Source organism: Girardinichthys multiradiatus, chromosome 15 (genome assembly GCF_021462225.1).
Source record: "Girardinichthys multiradiatus isolate DD_20200921_A chromosome 15, DD_fGirMul_XY1, whole genome shotgun sequence".
NCBI lineage: Eukaryota > Metazoa > Chordata > Actinopteri > Cyprinodontiformes > Goodeidae > Girardinichthys > Girardinichthys multiradiatus.
In genome coordinates this window covers 542,792-568,087 of record NC_061808.1, presented here as the reverse complement: position 1 = coordinate 568,087, position 25,296 = coordinate 542,792, and the positions used below count along the sequence as shown (strand labels likewise).

Sequence of the window (25,296 nt, the reverse complement as noted above, 5' to 3'; positions counted from 1 at the left end):
GTGTCTCTGCTGTGTGTCAGATGGACGTGTCTCTGCTGTGTGTCAGATGGACGTGTCTCTGATGTGTGTCAGATGGACGTGTCTCTGATGTGTGTCAGATGGACGTGTCTCTGCTGTGTGTCAGATGGACGTGTCTCTGATGTGTGTCAGATGGACGTGTCTCTGATGTGTGTCAGATGGACGTGTCTCTGATGTGTGTCAGATGGACGTGTCTCTACTGTGTGTCAGATGGACGTGTCTCTACTGTGTGTCAGATGGACGTGTCTCTGCTGTGTGTCAGATGGACGTGTCTCTGATGTGTGTCAGATGGACGTGTCTCTGCTGTGTGTCAGATGGATGTGTCTCTACTGTGTGTCAGATGGACGTGACTCTGATGTGTGTCAGATGGACGTGTCTCTGATGTGTGTCAGATGGACGTGTCTCTACTGTGTGTCAGATGGACGTGTCTCTACTGTGTGTCAGATGGACGTGTCTCTGCTGTGTGTCAGATGGACGTGTCTCTGATGTGTGTCAGATGGACGTGTCTCTACTGTGTGTCAGATGGATGTGTCTCTACTGTGTGTCAGATGGACGTGACTCTGATGTGTGCCAGATGGACGTGTCTCTGATGTGTGTCAGATGGACGTGTCTCTGATGTGTGTCAGATGGACGTGTCTCTACTGTGTGCCAGATGGACGTGTCTCTACTGTGTGTCAGATGGACGTGTCTCTACTGTGTGCCAGATGGACGTGTCTCTGATGTGTGTCAGATGGACGTGTCTCTGATGTGTGTCAGATGGACGTGTCTCTACTGTGTGTCAGATGGACGTGTCTCTACTGTGTGTCAGATGGACGTGTCTCTGATGTGTGTCAGATGGACGTGTCTCTACTGTGTGCCAGATGGACGTGGCTCTGATGTGTGTCAGATGGACGTGTCTCTACTGTGTGCCAGATGGACGTGTCTCTGATGTGTGTCAGATGGACGTGTCTCTACTGTGTGTCAGATGGACGTGTCTCTACTGTGTGTCAGATGGACGTGACTCTGATGTGTGCCAGATGGACGTGTCTCTACTGTGTGTCAGATGGGCGTGTCTCTACTGTGTGTCAGATGGACGTGTTTCTGATGTGTGCCAGATGGACGTGTCTCTACTGTGTGTCAGAGGGGCGTGTCTCTGATGTGTGCCAGATGGACGTGTCTCTACTGTGTGTCAGATGGACGTGACTCTGATGTGTGTCAGATGGACGTGTCTCTGCTGTGTGTCAGATGGACGTGACTCTGATGTGTGTCAGATTGACGTGTCTCTGATGTGTGTCAGATGGACGTGTCTCTACTGTGTGTCAGATGGACGTGTCTCTGATGTGTGTCAGATGGACGTGTCTCTGATGTGTGTCAGATGGACGTGACTCTGATGTGTCTCAGATGGACGTGTCTCTACTGTGTGTCAGATGGACGTGTCTCTACTGTGTGTCAGATGGACGTGTCTCTGATGTGTCTCAGATGGACGTGTCTCTACTGTGTGCCAGATGGACGTGTCTCTACTGTGTGTCAGATGGACGTGTCTCTGCTGTGTGTCAGATTGACGTGTCTCTGCTGTGTGTCAGATGGACGTGTCTCTGCTGTGTGTCAGATGGACGTGTCTCTGCTGTGTGTCAGATGGACGTGTCTCTGATGTGTGTCAGATGGATGTGTCTCTGATGTGTGTCAGATGGACGTGTCTCTACTGTGTGTCAGATGGACGTGTCTCTGCTGTGTGTCAGATGGACGTGTCTCTGCTGTGTGTCAGATGGACGTGTCTCTACTGTGTGTCAGATGGACGTGACTCTGATGTGTCACAGATGGACGTGTCTCTACTGTGTGCCAGATGGACGTGTCTCTGCTGTGTGTCAGATGGACGTGACTCTGATGTGTCTCAGATGGACGTGTCTCTGCTGTGTGTCAGATTGACGTGTCTCTGCTGTGTGTCAGATGGACGTGTCTCTGCTGTGTGTCAGATGGACGTGTCTCTGCTGTGTGTCAGATGGACGTGTCTCTGATGTGTGTCAGATGGACGTGTCTCTGATGTGTGTCAGATGGACGTGTCTCTGCTGTGTGTCAGATGGACGTGTCTCTGATGTGTGTCAGATGGACGTGTCTCTGATGTGTGTCAGATGGACGTGTCTCTGATGTGTGTCAGATGGACGTGTCTCTACTGTGTGTCAGATGGACGTGTCTCTGCTGTGTGTCAGATGGACGTGTCTCTACTGTGTGTCAGATGGACGTGTCTCTGCTGTGTGTCAGATGGACGTGTCTCTACTGTGTGTCAGATGGACGTGTCTCTGCTGTGTGTCAGATGGACGTGTCTCTGATGTGTGCCAGATGGACGTGTCTCTGATGTGTGTCAGATGGACGTGTCTCTGATGTGTGTCAGATGGACGTGTCTCTACTGTGTGCCAGATGGACGTGTCTCTGATGTGTGTCAGATGGACGTGTCTCTACTGTGTGTCAGATGGACGTGTCTCTGCTGTGTGTCAGATGGACGTGTCTCTGATGTGTGTCAGATGGACGTGTCTCTACTGTGTGTCAGATGGACGTGTCTCTGCTGTGTGTCAGATGGACGTGTCTCTGATGTGTGTCAGATGGACGTGTCTCTGATGTGTGTCAGATGGACGTGTCTCTACTGTGTGCCAGATGGACGTGTCTCTGATGTGTGTCAGATGGACGTGTCTCTACTGTGTGTCAGATGGACGTGTCTCTACTGTGTGTCAGATGGACGTGTCTCTGATGTGTGCCAGATGGACGTGTCTCTGATGTGTGTCAGATGGACGTGTCTCTACTGTGGTTCAGATGGACGTGTCTCTGCTGTGTGTCAGATGGACGTGTCTCTACTGTGTGCCAGATGGACGTGTCTCTACTGTGTGTCAGATGGACGTGTCTCTGATGTGTGCCAGATGGACGTGTCTCTGATGTGTGTCAGATGGACGTGTCTCTACTGTGTGTCAGATGGACGTGTCTCTACTGTGTGTCAGATGGACGTGTCTCTGCTGTGTGTCAGATGGACGTGTCTCTGATGTGTGTCAGATGGACGTGTCTCTACTGTGTGTCAGATGGACGTGTCTCTGCTGTGTGTCAGATGGACGTGTCTCTGATGTGTGTCAGATGGACGTGTCTCTACTGTGTGCCAGATGGACGTGTCTCTGATGTGTGTCAGATGGACGTGTCTCTACTGTGTGTCAGATGGACGTGTCTCTACTGTGTGTCAGATGGACGTGTCTCTGATGTGTGCCAGATGGACGTGTCTCTGATGTGTGTCAGATGGACGTGTCTCTACTGTGGTTCAGATGGACGTGTCTCTGCTGTGTGTCAGATGGACGTGTCTCTACTGTGTGCCAGATGGACGTGTCTCTACTGTGTGTCAGATGGACGTGTCTCTGATGTGTGCCAGATGGACGTGTCTCTACTGTGTGCCAGATGGACGTGTCTCTGATGTGTGTCAGATGGACGTGTCTCTACTGTGTGTCAGATGGACGTGTCTCTACTGTGTGCCAGATGGACGTGTCTCTGATGTGTGCCAGATGGACGTGTCTCTGATGTGTGCCAGATGGACGTGTCTCTACTGTGTGTCAGATGGACGTGTCTCTACTGTGTGCCAGATGGACGTGTCTCTGATGTGTGCCAGATGGACGTGTCTCTACTGTGTGCCAGATGGACGTGTCTCTGATGTGTGTCAGATGGACGTGTCTCTACTGTGTGTCAGATGGACTTGTCTCTACTGTGTGTCAGATGGACGTGTCTCTACTGTGTGTCAGATGGACGTGACTCTGCTGTGTGTCAGATGGACGTGTCTCTACTGTGTGTCAGATGGACGTGTCTCTACTGTGTGTCAGATGGACGTGACTCTACTGTGTGTCAGATGGACGTGTCTCTACTGTGTGTCAGATGGACGTGTCTCTGATGTGTGTCAGATGGACGTGTCTCTGCTGTGTGTCAGATGGACGTGTCTCTACTGTGTGTCAGATGGACGTGACTCTACTGTGTGTCAGATGGACGTGTCTCTACTGTGTGTCAGATGGACGTGTCTCTACTGTGTGTCAGATGGACGTGTCTCTACTGTGTGTCAGATGGACGTGACTCTACTGTGTGTCAGATGGACGTGACTCTACTGTGTGTCAGATGGACGTGACTCTACTGTGTGTCAGATGGACGTGTCTCTACTGTGTGTCAGATGGACGTGTCTCTACTGTGTGTCAGATGGACGTGACTCTACTGTGTGTCAGATGGACGTGTCTCTACTGTGTGTCAGATGGACGTGTCTCTGATGTGTGTCAGATGGACGTGTCTCTGCTGTGTGTCAGATGGACGTGTCTCTACTGTGGTTCAGATGGACGTGTCTCTGCTGTGTGTCAGATGGACGTGTCTCTACTGTGTGTCAGATGGACGTGTCTCTACTGTGTGTCAGATGGACGTGTCTCTGCTGTGTGTCAGATGGACGTGTCTCTACTGTGTGTCAGATGGACGTGTCTTTGATGTGTGCCAGATGGACGTGTCTCTACTGTGTGTCAGATGGACGTGTCTCTACTGTGTGTCAGATGGACGTGTCTCTGCTGTGTGTCAGATGGACGTGTCTCTACTGTGTGTCAGATGGACGTGTCTCTGATGTGTGTCAGATGGACGTGTCTCTACTGTGTGTCAGATGGACGTGTCTTTGATGTGTGTCAGATGGACGTGTCTCTACTGTGTGTCAGATGGACGTGTCTCTACTGTGTGTCAGATGGACGTGTCTCTACTGTGTGTCAGATGGACGTGTCTTTGATGTGTGCCAGATGGACGTGTCTCTACTGTGTGTCAGATGGACGTGTCTCTACTGTGTGTCAGATGGACGTGTCTCTGCTGTGTGTCAGATGGACGTGTCTCTACTGTGTGTCAGATGGACGTGTCTCTGATGTGTGTCAGATGGACGTGTCTCTACTGTGTGTCAGATGGACGTGTCTCTACTGTGTGTCAGATGGACGTGACTCTGATGTGTGCCAGATGGACGTGTCTCTACTGTGTGCCAGATGGACGTGTCTCTGATGTGTGTTAGATGGACGTGTCTCTACTGTGTGTCAGATGGACGTGACTCTGATGTGTGCCAGATGGACGTGTCTCTACTGTGTGTCAGATGGACGTGTCTCTACTGTGTGTCAGATGGACGTGACTCTGATGTGTGCCAGATGGACGTGTCTCTACTGTGTGCCAGATGGACGTGTCTCTGATGTGTGTTAGATGGACGTGTCTCTACTGTGTGCCAGATGGACGTGTCTTTGATGTGTGCCAGATGGACGTGTCTCTACTGTGTGCCAGATTGACGTGTCTCTACTGTGTGTCAGATGGACGTGTCTCTACTGTGTGTCAGATGGACGTGTCTCTGCTGTGTGTCAGATGGACGTGTCTCTACTGTGTGTCAGATGGACGTGTCTCTACTGTGTGTCAGATGGACGTGTCTCTACTGTGTGTCAGATGGACGTGTCTCTGCTGTGTGTCAGATGGACGTGTCTCTACTGTGTGTCAGATGGACGTGTCTCTACTGTGTGTCAGATGGATGTGTCTCTACTGTGTGTCAGATGGACGTGACTCTGATGTGTGCCAGATGGACGTGTCTCTGATGTGTGTCAGATGGACGTGTCTCTGATGTGTGTCAGATGGACGTGTCTCTACTGTGTGCCAGATGGACGTGTCTCTGATGTGTGTCAGATGGACGTGTCTCTACTGTGTGTCAGATGGACGTGTCTCTGCTGTGTGTCAGATGGACGTGTCTCTGATGTGTGTCAGATGGACGTGTCTCTACTGTGTGTCAGATGGACGTGTCTCTGCTGTGTGTCAGATGGACGTGTCTCTGATGTGTGTCAGATGGACGTGTCTCTGATGTGTGTCAGATGGACGTGTCTCTACTGTGTGCCAGATGGACGTGTCTCTGATGTGTGTCAGATGGACGTGTCTCTGATGTGTGCCAGATGGACGTGTCTCTACTGTGTGTCAGATGGACGTGTCTCTACTGTGTGTCAGATGGACGTGTCTCTGATGTGTGCCAGATGGACGTGTCTCTACTGTGTGTCAGATGGACGTGTCTCTACTGTGTGCCAGATGGACGTGTCTCTGATGTGTGCCAGATTGACGTGTCTCTACTGTGTGTCAGATGGACGTGTCTCTACTGTGTGTCAGATGGACGTGTCTCTACTGTGTGTCAGATGGACGTGTCTCTGATGTGTGCCAGATGGACGTGTCTCTACTGTGTGCCAGATGGACGTGTCTCTGATGTGTGTCAGATGGACGTGTCTCTGATGTGTGCCAGATGGACGTGTCTCTACTGTGTGTCAGATGGACGTGTCTCTACTGTGTGTCAGATGGACGTGTCTCTACTGTGTGCCAGATGGACGTGTCTCTGATGTGTGTCAGATGGACGTGACTCTGATGTGTCACAGATGGACGTGTCTCTACTGTGTGCCAGATGGACGTGTCTCTGCTGTGTGTCAGATGGACGTGACTCTGATGTGTCTCAGATGGACGTGTCTCTGCTGTGTGTCAGATTGACGTGTCTCTGCTGTGTGTCAGATGGACGTGTCTCTGCTGTGTGTCAGATGGACGTGTCTCTGCTGTGTGTCAGATGGACGTGTCTCTGATGTGTGTCAGATGGACGTGTCTCTGATGTGTGTCAGATGGACGTGACTCTGCTGTGTGTCAGATGGACGTGTCTCTGATGTGTGTCAGATGGACGTGTCTCTGATGTGTGTCAGATGGACGTGTCTCTGATGTGTGTCAGATGGACGTGTCTCTACTGTGTGTCAGATGGACGTGTCTCTGCTGTGTGTCAGATGGACGTGTCTCTACTGTGTGTCAGATGGACGTGTCTCTGCTGTGTGTCAGATGGACGTGTCTCTACTGTGTGTCAGATGGACGTGTCTCTGCTGTGTGTCAGATGGACGTGTCTCTGATGTGTGTCAGATGGACGTGTCTCTGCTGTGTGTCAGATGGACGTGTCTCTACTGTGTGTCAGATGGATGTGTCTCTACTGTGTGTCAGATGGACGTGACTCTGATGTGTGCCAGATGGACGTGTCTCTACTGTGTGTCAGATGGACGTGTCTCTGATGTGTGTCAGATGGACGTGTCTCTACTGTGTGTCAGATGGACGTGTCTCTGATGTGTGTCAGATGGACGTGTCTCTGCTGTGTGTCAGATGGACGTGTCTCTGATGTGTGTCAGATGGACGTGTCTCTACTGTGTGTCAGATGGACGTGTCTCTGATGTGTGTCAGATGGACGTGTCTCTGCTGTGTGTCAGATGGACGTGTCTCTGATGTGTGTCAGATGGACGTGTCTCTGCTGTGTGTCAGATGGACGTGACTCTGATGTGTGCCAGATGGACGTGTCTCTGATGTGTGTCAGATGGACGTGTCTCTGATGTGTGTCAGATGGACGTGTCTCTACTGTGTGCCAGATGGACGTGTCTCTGATGTGTGTCAGATGGACGTGTCTCTACTGTGTGTCAGATGGACGTGTCTCTGCTGTGTGTCAGATGGACGTGTCTCTGATGTGTGTCAGATGGACGTGTCTCTACTGTGTGTCAGATGGACGTGTCTCTGCTGTGTGTCAGATGGACGTGTCTCTGATGTGTGTCAGATGGACGTGTCTCTGATGTGTGTCAGATGGACGTGTCTCTACTGTGTGCCAGATGGACGTGTCTCTGATGTGTGTCAGATGGACGTGTCTCTGATGTGTGCCAGATGGACGTGTCTCTACTGTGTGTCAGATGGACGTGTCTCTACTGTGTGTCAGATGGACGTGTCTCTGATGTGTGCCAGATGGACGTGTCTCTACTGTGTGTCAGATGGACGTGTCTCTACTGTGTGCCAGATGGACGTGTCTCTGATGTGTGCCAGATGGACGTGTCTCTACTGTGTGTCAGATGGACGTGTCTCTACTGTGTGTCAGATGGACGTGTCTCTACTGTGTGTCAGATGGACGTGTCTCTGATGTGTGCCAGATGGACGTGTCTCTACTGTGTGCCAGATGGACGTGTCTCTGATGTGTGTCAGATGGACGTGTCTCTACTGTGTGTCAGATGGACGTGTCTCTACTGTGTGCCAGATGGACGTGTCTCTGCTGTGTGTCAGATGGACGTGTCTCTGATGTGTGTCAGATGGACGTGTCTCTGATGTGTGTCAGATGGACGTGTCTCTACTGTGTGCCAGATGGACGTGTCTCTGATGTGTGTCAGATGGACGTGTCTCTACTGTGTGTCAGATGGACGTGTCTCTGATGTGTGCCAGATGGACGTGTCTCTGATGTGTGTCAGATGGACGTGTCTCTACTGTGGTTCAGATGGACGTGTCTCTGCTGTGTGTCAGATGGACGTGTCTCTACTGTGTGCCAGATGGACGTGTCTCTACTGTGTGTCAGATGGACGTGTCTCTGATGTGTGCCAGATGGACGTGTCTCTGATGTGTGTCAGATGGACGTGTCTCTACTGTGTGTCAGATGGACGTGTCTCTGCTGTGTGTCAGATGGACGTGTCTCTACTGTGTGTCAGATGGACGTGTCTCTACTGTGTGCCAGATGGACGTGTCTCTGATGTGTGCCAGATGGACGTGTCTCTACTGTGTGCCAGATGGACGTGTCTCTGATGTGTGTCAGATGGACGTTTCTCTACTGTGTGTCAGATGGACGTGACTCTGATGTGTGTCAGATGGACGTGTCTCTACTGTGTGTCAGATGGACGTGTCTCTACTGTGTGCCAGATGGACGTGTCTCTGATGTGTGCCAGATGGACGTGTCTCTACTGTGTGCCAGATGGACGTGTCTCTGATGTGTGTCAGATGGACGTTTCTCTACTGTGTGTCAGATGGACGTGACTCTGATGTGTGTCAGATGGACGTGTCTCTACTGTGTGCCAGATGGACGTGTCTCTGATGTGTGCCAGATGGACGTGTCTCTACTGTGTGCCAGATGGACGTGTCTCTGATGTGTGTCAGATGGACGTTTCTCTACTGTGTGTCAGATGGACGTGTCTCTGATGTGTGTCAGATGGACGTGTCTCTACTGTGTGTCAGATGGACGTGTCTCTGATGTGTGTCAGATGGACGTGTCTCTGATGTGTGTCAGATGGATGTATCTGGACGTGTCTCTGTGGTGTGTGGGCTGAATTATGGACCAACGTACGTGTCGTTCCTACTCCTTGCCTTGGTTTTCCATCCCCACGCTTGTAAATGGGCAGCACGTTGATGTTATAGGTGGTGATGGGCTGCAGACGCTTCATGATGGTGGAGGTAGTGGTTCCTTGGATCTTCAGGACAACCTCTTTGCCTCCGTCAGTGGGAACGTACTTCAGACGGTAGTTGATCACGTTTCCTGGAGCTGGAATCCATGTGACTTTCATGGTTTGCTCCGTCTCATGTGACACCGTCAGACTTTTGGCAGCTGGAGAAGCTGGAGACAGAAACATCACAGATCATTTCTTCTCTGTTTTTTTCATCATGGTCTGTCTTTTTAGATATCAATATCCACCTGTAGCGGTAGACTGCTGTGTCCTCTGTTCCTTGATCTGATATGAATCTCCATGTAACCCCCCCTACTCCCTCTGCCCTAGTTGAAGCTTCAAGCCAAACCCAACCTGTCCAGAGGAGATCCCTGAGAAGAAATGGTAAACACATTCCCCTTTTTGTGAAACTAAATAACTGAGAGTGGTGCATCTGAAGGTGATTAAGCAGCTTTGCAGGGGAAGTGCGCTGCATGTAAAGTTTATGGTCCCAGGATAAACTTTTCCTACTACCTAATTTCACCCTGGAAGGATTTTATTGGTGGAAATAATTAGGGCTGTAAACCTTTGATTGTATGGCTGAAGAATGTCTTTCAGCTACAGATCAGACCGTTCTGTTGAAGGATGAGGAGAATCTGTTGGGTTTGATGCTGCTTTGGTTCTAGAGGTCTAACTGAGTGGATTTGGTTTCCCATGATTGTGGACAGAAAGAGAAATGTGCTGATGTTTTAGAGAGCATCTCAGTTTTGTTATGTGTCAACATATGCTGTGAAGTTCACTTTCAAAGGAGTGAAAAATAAAATGTTGGTTCAAATAGTGCACTTTTTATCCACTACTTAGATCCTAAATGTAGGAAGATATGAGAAATAAGTGTTTTATAAATAAATGTTTTCAGCCTAGTTGGCAGAATGAAATGTTTCACATTTAGGTAAAACATGGATACTATAAACATGGAAACAAACATGGATTGCCCTTAGGTATGACCACGTGCCTACACGGTTGTCCTGTGTGTCCTTGTGTTGTCCTGTCTTCTATGTTTAGCTGTAATACTTGTTTGTTTGTGCATATTTGAAATAAACCAAACACGACATCATATCTATATTTATATTTCCAAGGAAAGCAGCCCACTGAGAGTTTGCAGAGCCTCTTACCATCAGTGGTTTCCAGTCCAGTGAGTGGGTCACTGTCTTTGTAACTATAGGTGGCGATCACAGTCACTTGGTAACGCGTCTCTGAAGTTAGACCTTCTAGGATGGTGGAAGTTGCATCTCCTGGCACTGTTTTCTCTCCGTGCTCCTCAGAAAACAAAGACTTCCAGTAAACTTGATAAGCCTGCACGTTCCCAGGCGCCGGCGTCCAAGACGCCCTAAAACTGGTGTTAGTTACTTCACTAGTGACCAGGTCCTTAGGTGGGCCGGCCTCTGAAATCAAAAAGGAACATTTATATATTTACAGTGCTAAAGCTACACAACATTAGGGCTCACTATTATATTGAAAATTATTCACCTTAGAAATCTTATAGTAATCTGTTAAACCGAATGTTTTTTCAGCTTTTTTTGATTTGGGTGAAAATCTCTTCCCACATCCCAGATGTTTTTTAAGCTTACAGTCACAATAATTTAGTTACTCAGTGGCTCTAGGCATGCTTTGGCCAAGAACATTTAAAAAATCCACCATCTCTTTAAAACAAAGGAACCATTTAGATTTACTGGCAGATGAAAATATCTTTAAAATGGAAAGTATTATGTCACAGAGTGGACAGCAGAGCTATAAAAGAACAGACAGAACTGGATAAACACATCTGAAAAACTGAATCTTGATTTTTTATTGTTACAACACTTCTGGTGCATTCATGAGCACAAAGCTATGAAGACAGATGGGAATAAAAGTCCTTCAAGTCAAAGCAACTCAGACTCTGATGCCGAAAATTAAACCAAAGTGGTTTCAGTCCACAGAATGCTGGTAGAACTTAGAAGGAGAAATGGGCTTGTAGTCCCTTTTTAATTTAAAATATCATTGGAGGGACAACAGCCCCAATGCTCTCCTCCAAGTACCCTACAAATGTCCTTGCTGGACTCTTACAAGCAGCCAAAACGAGCCAAGCCAATGGGATCCATGAGTCTTTCAGAGAACAGTCGTGTCCATTTGAGTCTGAAGTGTTTGGCTCAAAGTAAGTCTAAATATACAACAAATGAACTCTTCTAGAAACTCAGAGAGGCTTTTTCTTCATAACTAGTTAACCTTAAATATTGATTAATGTGTTCAGATCTATTGTTACATTTGATGTTAAATGATCTATTTCACTGAAATTGTTTTTGTTGCTTTAATAAAGTTTAATTTAATATTTTGTACGTTGGACGGACGCTGGATGGATGGGCGGACGGACGGACGGACGGACGGATGGATGATGGATGGATGGATGGATGGATGGATGGATGATGGATGGATGGATGATGGATGGAATAAATGTTGGTTCTGATGTCTGTCCAGCAGCTCCAGGATCATGAATCCTGGTGTAGGTCTGATACTGATTGTTGACATGCAATAAACAGACCAACGTGGCACATCGGTCTGCTACATCATGAAGGTCAAGTCTGAGTCTTTCCAGACTCATAACCGCACCTTTCATCCACGGAAACCAAAAGAGCAGACCACTGGAAACATTCTGAGCAATGGGACGAGCAGTTTGGGTCAGTACCAAAATTTACCGGTAGACATCAGTCTGAAGAGAGGAGGTACCAGCTTCTAATCTGTACTGTACAACACTTCAGGAATACGTCTCAAGTCCCGGAGATTTTATTTCCTTTTAGGAAGTGTACCTCTAATTGGCAGCATTCTTCTCCACCTGAGGAGCAGCTGACTGCGGTTCTGTTCAGGTCCAGTTTCTGATTCTCTCAGGAGGATTGTATCTGCTGGTTCCTGAGGAAGCAGATGTCTTTAAGATCTGCTGAAGTCTGCCAGTGACAGTGGAAAGACTCTGGATTATTAGCTTGTATAAACTCGGTTAGTTCATATGTTCCATCAACCATCAGAGGGTGAGCACTCCTTGATGTGCAGACACTTCCTGCAGTTATTTTACGGGTGGCCCAGATGGAGGACAACAGAAGAACTTCAGTCTGCTGGATTCATGCAGGATTCAAAGGGAAAAGGCTGTAAACAGCTTAGAGATCATAAATCATCTTTTTCTGTATATTTTACTCATCTGTGCGTCCTATATTAGCATTTGTTAATCAAAGCAGATTCATGTGTTAGAATGGCCTAGTCGAAGTCCAGACCTAAATCTTACTGGGAATGAGTGGTACGATGAATTGGCAGATGTGCAAAGAGCTCTTTGTGTTGGTCTACCACATAAAATCCCCATAATCCCAACAAAATAGTCTGGAGTTTGAGGTTGGAATGGGATACAATATGGATCAGGGGGTGTAGATACTTTTGCAAGGCTCTGTAGCAGCTGAAACCTAAAACTATTTAAACAGAACAAGTTCTGTGCCCAAATCTGATGTCTGCAGAGAAATCAGAGACAAAGAACAAGCATCATAACCCAGTGCAGCATGAGTGTGTCTTTGGGTGTTCTGATGACTTTAACATTAAAGGAGAAAGCATGATTTTCTGGAAACTTCTTCTTACATCATTTCACAGAATGCCAGACATCAGTCTGACTCTGAATGGTTTTCCACTCCACAGCAGCAACACACTGGACCAGTCCCATAATCAGACAGTCCTGGAGAACGTCAGAGTTTCCAAGACAGTCCGATCGGGGCGTTAAGCTGAGTGAGCTGGTTTTACAGCTTGACCTTAAAAACGAACCCTCTGTACAACCACTGAATCTGATGCACCACAGAAAACACAGCAACCCTGGGAAGTTGGCTCATCGCTGAGTTTTCCACTTTAACCTCCATAAATGAGTCCCAGGTGAAACCCTGAAGAGGTTCGGACTCTACAATAAACAAACTGAGCTTACTGGTTTTTATGTGAGCACAGAATCAGGACAGCAGAGTTCTCCGCAGCAAAACCGCCTGCCAGCTGCCTCTGATGTGGCCCAAATCCAGTGGTATCTGGACGCCTCTTCCAGACTAGAGCAGTCCTGTAGGACAGATACACCCTGCTGGGGGTGAGAGACAACCTGACACTGAATAAACCCCAAAACAGGTTGAGATGTTTGTATTAGTTAGGAACAGGGATCAGGGAGAAGTCTGGAGACCAAGCAGGAACTGCTAGCAGGAAAATAGCATCAAAGACATGGAGACAAAGCCGGAGATGGAGAGGGCACCAGGAATGTGAGAGGAACTGGGAAAGTTGACACAGGAATAGGTTGTCCCTGCTTGTCCTAACCTTCCAGCCCGCCTCCCAGCTGGGCTACATTCCTGTCTGGTCTTGCTGGTTCTCATCTTACCCTTTCAGAGCACAGGCCACCTGGTCCGTCTCTGCCTGGATACCATCATGACACGATGAAGACATAATGAAGACCAATCAGCGAGTCCTCGGCAGGTCTACACTAGTCCCACCTCAGATGAACAACAACATACCACATGTTATCATCATGAAGTGTATGATGGGGGCTACTGAGCATGCTCAGTGTTTCAGCACTCTGACAGGTATGATCCAGGTCTTTCCAGCTTTTTCATCTGTTAACCTAAAGCATGTCCCTCTAATGTCTGAAGTTTCTCGAACTTCTCCTGAAGTTAAGATCTGGGTTTACTAGTTTCTCACAGGGAACCAAACCCAGTAAACCTCCTCTCAGCTGGACCCCCCGTACCACAAAGTTGTACGGGGGGTGGGGGACCGTTGATGCCGCTCCTATTCTCTAAAGAGGGATCACTGACTTTTTCCTCTGAAGGACAGAAGGAAGCAGCTTAAAACACGGACTGGTTTGATTTAGGATTTGGTCATCTGCCAGAGAGACTCAAAGCAATTACAATAAAGCCTGGCTGGACCATTAGGTGAGCTTCTCGGGCCATAAAAGTTCTTCATGTTGGGAGATCAGTAAGTCAGAGCTATCTATAAAAGCAATGTGGCTCGTTAAATGATTTCAAGACAAATAATTATCTGACATGTCTACATTAAATGTTTAAGCACAATTAAATGCATCATAATGAATCCATTTCAGATCAGCAGGTCAACAATAAACAATTATTATTATTATTTGTTTATTTTTAGCTTGATCTATAAAACACCAAGAATCATTTTAACAGATATTACAGTTCCTATATGACGTGATTATAATAGCAACAGCTGCTGGGTCCAATCCTAGTTCTGTCTGGACCTCTATATCTTGGCCATCCGTTTCATTAGAATCATCATTATAGTTCAACCAGGTCATACAAAGTTGGACTTTATCTGACCCGGTTATCATTCTGATCCCTTTTCTAGTTTTTCCACAATCACAGTTTAAGCTTTCATGTTCAGCTTAGAGTGTGATGATGGTTCTGAGGCGGTGAAATAGTAAGAACCTTTTGGATTTAACCTCCTTTCAAGGCCACAGTTTCACCTCCACAGGTCCAGGTTCTCCATCCAGGTGTTTCTGTCCCGTTCCAGTTGGTGTGTTTCCCACTGCTGTAGGACTTTCTGACCAATCAGAGCCCAGAGAGCAGAGAGACGCTCACTCTCATTCACGACCAGTAGACTTCAGTTCTGGATGGTTCTATAGAAACACCATTGCCTTGCAAGAAGTCCTGGGTTCGAATCCCGGCCTGGGAACCATCTGCAAGGAGATTGCATGTTCTCCTCTGTGCATGTGTGAGTTCTCTCCAGCCTCCTCCCACAGTCCAAAAGACATGACCGTTGGTTAACTGGTTTCTTTAATTAGACCCCAGGTATGAGTGTGAGCATGGCCGTCCTGTGTGTCTCTGTGAGGTCCCGTGATGGACAGACAACCTTTCCAGAGAGTCCCCTCCTCTCGCCCAATGACTGCTTTAGGTAGGCACCAACCTCACCCACCGACCCTGCAACCTGTCAGACCTCCGACAGTGACCTCAGTGCAGGAGACCCACTTCATATTTGTTAGACACCCCCTAAGAAAAAAGTTCTGCCCAGAATTTATGTCCGAATGATGTGATTTCGTTCTTGTAAGTCTGGTAGACAGAACCTATTTGGGTCTTCTCCTGAGTATGTATTGGCCTCAGCCAAGTTGATGTTCCCTGGAGGCTCTGGGAAACAGCAGCATTTAGATGCTTCAGAATGTCTTTTAAAATATATATGTTCAATTTTACGTTGGTTAATATTTATATTTAATATATTATAAATGAACTCGCAAACTGGTTTTCACTACATAATTAGGAACAAACAGCACATATTTATATATACATTGTGTGATAAAAATAAATGTCAAATCTGTGTAAAAGTGAAAGAATTTGAGTTTAACAGAAGCGATATAGATGCAAACTCTCTGCAAAGTCCAAGAGGAAGCTGGAAATCTAAAACTCAAGCCAATTTTGGACCCTTTGGTTGGAGTATTTATGACTGCCTGGCTGCGGGACTTTATTACATCAGCTGCAGAAAATGAAGCTTCAGAGGATGATGCCTTAGAAAAAAATCTCTTCAGTGCATCAGAGTGGAAGTTTTTCCTGTTAATCATCAACTGTGTCCTTGACTGGGAGACAAACTGGATGGGAAGCAGCCGGATCGTCTGTCCAAGAAGGCTTGGCATGTAAAACCCAACTCCCAGTTGCTCCTGTGGACCAGCATGGTAGAAAAACTGTGTTTATACTGGGCACCAATCAGGATGTGGACTACTGGATGAGACCCCAGAAGTGAATTATGTTGAAACAATTCCTTGTTAAAAAAGAACAGTTAAAATAAATCAATGAGTCATTGGGTTTTTACTGCCTGCTGCTAACACTTACTGCTGATGATTACAGCCTTATTGTTTATGTGTGTGTGTTTTTCCTCTGCTGCAGGTTGGTTACAGAACCAGGACCCAAAACCCCGGCAGAAAAGCTGAAGCTTCCATTTAGGTGGCGTACACAAGAGGAAAACTGGAATAAACATGGTAACACGCATTATGCCCCATCTTCAGAGTTCATGGAAAAGACCTCTGTGTAATGAAGCCATGTATCTGAGAGGCAGCTGGAAGCGTCAGACTGGAATCAGTCCAATTTATTTCACGAAACCTTAAAACCCAGAAACTACCTGAGAGAACTGCACCATTACCCCTCAGAAAGGCTGCAGCAGCGCTGCAGAGGAGTACCGAGGCTCTTTGGCTCCTGCTGTCTGAAAGTAAACGTCTTTGAAGCACACATAGTCACTCCCTGAAGTACAGAGAGGAAAAATATCTGTAATTCACCGTTTATCACCTTGGAGAACATCCTGACCTGCTTGTATCTGCGAGTTTTCCACGCTTCTGTCTGCTGCTCATTCCTTTCCCTAAAAGGAAGGGAGGATCGACAACGAGCTCCATGGGTGGCAGCTCGGACTAACGTCACAGGGTCAGGAGTTCACTTTCAACTGGGGTCAAAAATGTGGGAACCTCTGCCTCACTCAGGAGGATAAGCAGACACCAAATGCCGAAGATGAATGGATGTCAGAATAAAGTCTGACCTTAACATCTAGGGAACTTTCTCCACCAATGAGGACAAAGACAACTTAAGCCAGGAAGGTTTAACAGCTTCAAAGATTAAAAGGCATAGTTAGTCTGCAGAGACCTGGAGATCAGAACCAGAGACTGGGCTTTTAGTTAGGGAGTCCATTTCTGGAACCAAACCAGCCATGGAAGAACGACGGAGGAAGGCCTACTTCTGAGACCACTGCTGACCCAAAAGAACACAAAGGCCCGTCTCACATTTACCAAAAAACATCTTAAAGATCTCCAAGACTTCTGGGAAAATTCTGTGGACTAACAAGATAGAAGTAGACCTTTCTGGAAGGATTTGAGAAACACACCTTATCGCCTGCAGACAAACATGGTGGTGGTGGTGTGATGGTCTGGGGCTGTTTCACTGCTTCAGGACCTGGACAACCTGCTGTTGTTGATGGATCAGTTTGTGACCTTAAGTTCAAGAACATTTGGGTTCTGTAGCAAAGCAAAGATCCAAAGCACACCAACAAGTCCTCCTCTCATTGGCTCAGAAGCAAAACAAATTAGAGTGGCCTAGTCAAAGCTCTGACCTAAATATGACTAAGGTCCTGCAGCGTGACCTTCAAGAAGTCGTTCCTGCTGGAAAACACTCCAATGTGTCTGAATTAAATCAATTCTGCAAAGCAGAGTGGGTCCAAATTCCTCCACAGTGACGTTAAAGATTTATTCCCAGCTATCATGAACACAGGTTGGTAGGTTTAGGGGAAAAATACATTTCACACAGGGTCAGGTTGGTTTGGAAAGATTTCTTCCCTTAATAATTGAAATCATCATTAGAAAGCTGCCAAGTTATCTTTATCTGATATTGATGTTAGTTTGGTCGGAAACATTGAAGTGGGACAGAAAAACAAAATCAGAAGAAATCTGTGAGGGGGTAAATACTTTTTTGCAGAAAAACTATCCAACTATCCAGGGTCAAACCAAACAAACATCTGTGTTGCAATTTTCGCTTCATTTGCATGAATGATGTTGTACTCTGGATCCAGAACCTCAGTGGATGAAACAGGTGCATACCTTCTACAGTTGTCTCGTAGCCGGTCACAGGTAAGCTTTCCCCCTTCGCATACTGAGCAGACACCTTGACTTCGTATCGGGTGAGAGGGGTGAGGTTGGGGAGGAGGGCAGTGAGGGTGTTCCCAGGAACGGACATGGACACGTAATTTCCGTCAGCGTCTTCTTCCGGCTTGAACTGGATCAAAAAGAACTCAACGTTGTCTGTGTCTATTTCCCAGGAGGTTCTGAAGCTCCTGGACCCAACATCCGAGAAGGTCAGGGTTCTTGGTTGGATCAGTTCTGGAAAGATGGACCGATAATTAAACAGCAGTGAGTGTGTCTGTTTGATTGTGAAGCTGAATTACTGGGAGGTCATTTAGAGAAAACAAGAAAACGGTGATCCTCACTATAAAAACGAGACAAAACACCCAACAAACATGAGAAATGGTACCAGTACAACACAGACGTTACTTTTACTGGAACATACAGGTAACCTCCTGGAAACTAACAGATTTACTTCACAGAACTTACAGGTTACTTAGCTAGAAAAGTGATTTTCAAGTTAACTAGAAGGTTACTTTTGGTAATGAGCAGGTTACACTTCAGAACTTACAGGTTAATTTCTAGACATCAGAGTTTATTTACTGGAACTTAGAGGTTACTTTCCTGGAATTAGAGACAGGTTACTGCGACAGAACTTACAGGTTACTTTTGGGACTTTACAAGATACTTTACTTGAAGTAGCCAGTCCCAGGAAGTTGTCTATGATTAAATCTATACAGTTTACAGCTTGTTGATCATCCTGAAATCTCTGACGATGAATGGTTGCCTCCTAACTGATCCTGTAATAACGCTACTGGTTTAGACATTAAAACTACCTGGTTAGGATCAGAAAAACGACTTCATGTTGTACTTGACATTACGCATGCCTTGGGTACGATTCCCACCTCCTTTGAAGTAGACACCATCTTCCCATGGATGTGGGGATAAATTTCAGCCATTTCATGTTTTGTCAAGACATTGAATAAGATGTCTGACTGGTGGTTTTCTCTGTGGGCCACAGATGCTTTATCTAATAAAAAGTAATAGGTGAGTTGATTGTTTTAGATTGAAGCAGTTCAAATATAACAAAAGCAAAATCTTCTTCAGAGAGCGATCAAAGGGAAATGCTTTCATAGTCTTGTTACAGATTAAACGGTTGGAACTGTTAGGGTCTAATAGTGAAGGCTGCAGTTAATCCTTCTGTTCCCTATTCATCAGGAAACACCTAAGGTTAAAAACCAGCCTCATCAATCACCTTCGTCTTTCATCTGGAAAACATAACGAAGCTCTATAAGTCGCTTATTCTAATAGCTGCTATTTCCCACAGCAAAGAACCCTTCCAAGCAGGAACTCTGAGACTAACGGTAGTTCAGAAGGTAAGGAGGCTGACCCAGGTGTCAGTTAATGGAGATGAAGACCCTCCAAGCCGTGTCAGCCCCATCATTCAAACATCAAGAGGGCGGCTGCTGTGAAACGCCCCACTGTGAGAGCCTCAATGCTGGATGACGCCCAAGCATTCAGCGCTCCTCGCTGCTGACACGGAGCCATTATTATATAAGGATTATATAATTAGCAATCAAAGCGGCGGTGAGTCACATTTAACTCTGGCAGACCTGGAAGATGTTGGCTGCTCTGAGTATTTCTGAGAGGGCCTCATGTTTGATGGTGCCAGATGCTTTCAGAAGAAAGATTGCGGTTTAAAGTCACGTTTCATTTAGAAATACGTGACCAACAGCGTATTGTACCAGAGCGACCATCCTCAGGGTGACACTGAGTCAGCAACGGCTCCAGCCAGGACCCATTTGACCCCTTTTTACCGTTTCCACATGCAGGACTGTCTCTGGCCCCTAAGATCAAACGGTGGACAAATGTGTTACACATTCAGAGGGTTTGGCTGAAAAAGGACCCTCAGAAAGTGAAGATGAAAGGTACAGTGAGCATGTGGACCACTGGTGATCTCTTCTTCTGAGCTTTGAAGGCTGGTAGAGATTACTGTTGAGATTACTTCACATACTTCAAAACAATATTAAATGCACATACGCATAAGTGATTGAAATAAATTATTTCTAATCAGTAAGTAGAAAACATCACCACCAAGATTAAAACCTACCAGTGAAGAAAACAACTGAATATGAAGCACACATGGATGTGAAGACAAGCAGCAACAGAACAAAACACTCACTGAACATTAAGACCTGGACTGTCCTGCCTAATTTCTTTCTGCTGCTCGGCTAAATTAAAATGATTAAATGTTCTTATTGATGCCAGCTCGTGCTCCACATGCAGGGCAAACTCTTCCTTCTAATCAGAAATGGACCAATTGCTCAGCATCTTCTCACCTCTTTTGAGAAAACTAAGTGTTGCCACGACCAGAACCAAATATTTAGTTTTTATGCCCCTCAGTTTTGGACTCAACTCTCTAAAAGTCAGACATGTTTCAGAAATTGTTGATTCTTTTTGAGAACTGCAAACATCACTGGATCTCCCTGTTTAATGCAAAAGGCAAAGGTTATTCTGTCTTTTATTAGTTTTACATGTCATTTGACATTTGTATTTTATTGCTTCTTTATAAGAAATGTCTAAATGTTAATATAACTCTTTAATGTATATTTTGTCTTTTAATGTAATCCAATTAATTGTGTCGTGTATGAATGGTCCATACTGAAACTAGCCTGATAATCTCGACATGTTGTCTGCTAGTTGTCATGGTAACATGCCAACCTGCAGTCGAATCAAAATGCTGACCACTCTGGTTACGAAGTAGCACCTCCCTGCCGTTTCCTTATGCTGCTGAATTCAGTAGAAGTGCTCAGTAATACGACTCAAACATCTGATCTGCAGAAAGCAGACGTTGGATAAATCACAGCAGATCAGATCTATAGCTATACCTTTCTAACACCCTGGTTAACATAAAGTAGGAGTAAGTCTAAAATCCTTTACTCTAAGGTGCTTGGTAGGATATTTCTGCAACAATTTAACCATTGAATGAAATGCATTTGACTGATGTAAGGAGAAAAACCTATTTAGGTTTTCCTTACAATACTTCATGCGTAACTGTGCAACTGGCTCCAGACCTCTAAATGCACCCACTTCACCAAAATCAACTGGTATTCTGACATCATTTCACACATTCTGTCTAAATAATTGAGGAGGAGACACAATAACTATAGAAGTTATCATGGTTGAAGTACTGGAAAGGCGGTTGCTACGATCAAATATCGTAAACGTATAGTTCTGGCTTTTTTGAGCTGCATTCCTCAATGTAGGTAATAAACAGCCGCCGCACATATCCCAGGAACACATGGAGATGCTTTTACGTTGCACGCTCCACTTGTAAAACTCCAGAAAACAGATGCTGTAATCGCTACACATCTGTTTTCACCTATGAATAACATCCATTTCAGGTGGATCTATAACCATCAGTTTGGGTACTTTGAAACGATAACCTCCAGGTAAATACCTTATGTAAGCGGTCCAAAGATGGAAAACAGGATGTGATGAGTTGCTGATTCTGTGTGATAACAGGTCAGCTGTGGGAGATATTAACCCAGTAAACGCTGGATCAACAGAACCAAAGTTCAGACCAGGAGCAACCATTGTAGACCAAAAACAGAAGACAATATTGCACCGTGTCTCTAAATGACATGAGGGTAAACTGGCCTCTGTGGCTATGGAAAAAAATATAAACTAATCTATAATTTTCATAAATGAAACTACAGCTGAGGTTCAACTCTGCTGCCTGCTTCTCTATTGGAATCCCATAATAATAAGACTGAATGGATCTAGATGATACTGTTGTAGAAACCATAAAATATTTATTAAGCTGGAAAGACAAACACATCACAGCATCATCTACATAGAGGATAAACATGACTTACGTCTCTGGTAGATGCTGAGGAGTTCCTGCTCAATCCTCAGGCAGATAGACTGTGTGAGTTCCTTGGATATTCTCTGGAAGGCATCAAAGTCCTCCACGGTGTACACGTGAGTCTCTGCAGGCGCATTGGCGATAGCTTCGAGCTCACTTCGTACAGCTTCTTTTACGCCCACAGCAAAGATCTCCACATCAGCATTCCTTAACTTGGTTGCGGGATCTTTGAAAGCATCAGATGACTTCCCATCAGTGATGAGGATGGTGACACGGGGAACGTTAGCTCGTGCTCCCCTGTTGGTCTGGAAGATCTTCTCCCTGACGTAGGTCATGGCCCTGCCAGTGTTGGTAGAGCCACCGCGATACGGGAAAGTCCTCACAGCCTTGACCACGGCGTTGACATCTTGGTGAGTGCTCAGGTAGAACTCTGTGTAAGAATCCCTGCTGTACTGCACTAAGGCGATCTGAACCTTGTTTGGTCCAATGTCAAAGGTGTTCACCAGAACTTCAAGGAAAGCTTTTACTTTGGCAAAGTTTGTCACTCCAATGCTGTAAGATCCGTCAACCAGGAGCACCACATCGGCCTGCACATCCATGCCAAGAGAGCACTCTGAATAGAAACCCAACAACACAAATACAACAAATACGTTTTTCAGCATAAGCTAATTGTTGCTTTGGAAGAGTCAAAGTTGAACAAGCATTTTCTTGTGCTCACCCAGTGAGACTTTAACCGGCTCTGTCTTCTGCATAAGCATCACGGGCTCACTGGACATCAGGTCCTTCAAGGCGAAAACATTGACTTGGTATTCTGTGTCAGGAGAAAGGTCTCTGACCACCACTGAGGTCTGGGATGAGGCCACGTACAGATCCTGCTGCTTGCTGCCAGTCATCATGGGAATCATCTGCACCCTGTAGCCTGAAATGTCACCAATCGAGGCAGCCCAGGTCACCCTCATGGACTTTGAGGCCACCTCAAGGACTCTGAGGTTAGAGGCTGGATCTACGACTACAAAGACAAAACAACAGGATATTTCTTCAACGATATAACAACTAGCAATCCTGGTTTTAAAGTTTTAATAAAACTTACTTTGGAAATTTGTTTAGATTTTTTAATTAATGAATAATTTTATTTTTGTTTTTTGTTTTAATACATTTTTTTCAAAGGGACATTGAATTTATTTCAGGGAAAATATTTAACATTCTATTAAAGTTTATTCAATGATCTGAAACATTACAATAAGGAAAAATATGAAATATCTAGGGGTATAAATACTTATTTACTGCCATGAATTTATACGCCTAAATAATTATCAAGCTAAAATCAGTGTGTTATTGTAAATTTAGTAGAAGTTTACTCAATATTTCAATTTAAATTGGTGTATCAATTCAAAATAATAAATGAATGCTCTTGTTAACAGTATTTTAACCACAACAGTCACTTTCCTCTCCATAGGAATGAAACCCGGTGAGACATTTGTGTTTAAAATGTTAAAGCTGATGTATTTCTACTCCAGGTCATCATACTGTGAGAACCTCAGGTACCTCAGGTATGTTCCAGCCACCCACAGCAGGGAAACATGGGAGCCAGAACAATCTGTGTTTGTCCCTTTCAGCTGCTCTGTTATGGCTGATTAGAGTCATAAATTCATAAATTATAGAGAATCCAGTCATGTAGAAGTTCTTTAGAAGAAACTATGCAAACATGGTAAGAAACAAAGAAGCTTTATTGTTCCTGGAATAAGGAACATAGAAATATTCTTTGAAATAAAGTGGTGATTAGAAACGACTTTGAAGATCAACATATTGAGGGAAGAAGGTGATGCTTTTCCTGGTTTTAACCTAATCTGTGTCTGAAGAGAAAGAACATGAAACAGTCTGAAGAAAGAAGTCATCTATGTTTGATGCCATTAAAATGAAATTAGAACAAAAGTCAATAAAGACGATTATATGTGAAGATTCTTCTAAACTCAGATGATTTATCCTCATGGAAAGGACAATTTTGACTACAATAAAGGTGACCCAATGTTGGAAAAATGTACGTTTTAGCTCACTTAGTAACTTATTCTGTGTATTAGTCAGAATAAACCTTTAAAACAACAATAACCACGATGGTTTTAATTCAAACTTTTCCCTTCACGGTTCCAGAACCGCACAGATTCACTCCGCTTGACCCCGCTCTACTCAGCATGAAACCCGATGCGTTTCCATTGAATCGCTGATGGCTGGAGGTGTGGCCTGAAGCCCCGCCTATTCAGGTCACATTCGGCCCTGCTCAGCCCCAACGGTACCCGCTGCTGAGCAGGTACCAAAAAAGGCCGGTACCAGGAAGCCAGTAATGGAAACAGTCGCCAAAACAGGCTGCGTGGATCTGGCCTGTGTAAAAAAAGACTTTCACATCAAACTAATGACAGAATCACAAGGTGGTCACCTTCTTCTCCGCTGACCAGTGAGCTGAGCTGATCTTCCACACTGGAGCAGATCTGGGTGATGAGATGTCGCTGCACGTTCCTGATCACGTCAAAGTTGGCCACGCTGTAGATGTGGTGGGTGTACGGTGTGGAGGCCATGGCCATCATCTCTGCTTCATCAGCAAGATGAACACCTGACAGGATCCAAGAGAAATCTCCCATCAGAGCTGTGCAGTTTAAATGCGGCATCCGCCAAACACGTTGTGAGCTTTAAGGCGACCCTTTTCTGATTTGGGGCCATCCTAGTAAAGAAAATGATATTTATCGTTTGCTCCTAGCCTGTAAAAAGTGGTTAAAATGAGCCAGTTTTTTCCATGTTTGCTGACTGAACACATTTTGTTCCACTCTGGCAGGAAAGTGTGACAATAAGAGCAGTGAATAAGAAGCTGCTTGGAGGTTAACAGTCCTATAATGCTCTGTAACACTGACATTGTCATGCAAGCTGCAGCCTAAATTCTGAGGTGTTTCTGAGAGGAAAACAGCCTTGTTTCAGCAGCTAAACACTTCTTAAACATTAAAAACATTGAATAAAGTTCTATGTATTCATATCTACTCCAGCACTGCAACTGCTCTACATTACAGTGATAAAATACTGTACATTTGACATTCCTAAGACAAACACTCACTTTGTGGAATAGTAAAAGTGGGCTTCAATCCTAGAGGAGCAAATTAAAGGAAATATGATGTTTAAATGTTTCATTCCAGATATCCAGCAATATATTTCCACTCTATCCCATTCCCATTTTCAGCCCTCTGGACCTTTATAAAACAGTATCTCCTGTGTCTCCTGGTCCTGATAAGTCATAAAGTCATTGAATTTGAGTTCTTTTTAACACATATTTAGATATGAACATGTCCAGAACCTTACAGAACCAATTTAAACTCTCAGTTGTCTAGTAACAGCAGTGGGTGGCTATGGGTGGATGCTGTTTAAACAGTATGTAGATCTGAGAGCTTCACTTTAACAGTAGCATAAACAGTGATGTCCTCCAGGTTTGGAGGGACCTGACAGAGAAAGCCGTCCAGGCCTCAACAAACAGCAGCTGCATGCAGGAGGAGAGCTTCCAGCATCGCTGCAGAACACCAGAGCATGAGATGTGA

General features: G+C 45.5%; 1 protein-coding gene across 6 annotated transcripts in view; it reads right to left on the bottom strand.

Moving 5' to 3' along the window:
* Positions 1 to 25,296, bottom strand: part of col12a1b (collagen, type XII, alpha 1b) — a 194,940-nt gene that overhangs the window by 154,825 nt on the left and 14,819 nt on the right. For 4 of the 6 annotated variants that reach the window (XM_047387817.1, XM_047387814.1, XM_047387815.1 and 1 more), the window contains exons 8-13: positions 24,156 to 24,329; positions 22,443 to 22,733; positions 21,735 to 22,337; positions 17,836 to 18,114; positions 10,400 to 10,669; positions 9,152 to 9,418 (exon numbers count right to left, since the gene is read on the bottom strand). The exons of 1 other annotated variant lie outside the window; for it this stretch is intronic. In XM_047387817.1, coding sequence (XP_047243773.1) covers positions 9,152 to 9,418; positions 10,400 to 10,669; positions 17,836 to 18,114; positions 21,735 to 22,337; positions 22,443 to 22,733; positions 24,156 to 24,329 — 1,884 coding nt within the window. Of the gene's footprint in view, positions 1 to 9,151; positions 9,419 to 10,399; positions 10,670 to 17,835; positions 18,115 to 21,734; positions 22,338 to 22,442; positions 22,734 to 24,155; positions 24,330 to 25,296 lie in introns of those variants that run through there. One more of the 6 variants, XM_047387818.1, reaches the window with a different exon arrangement.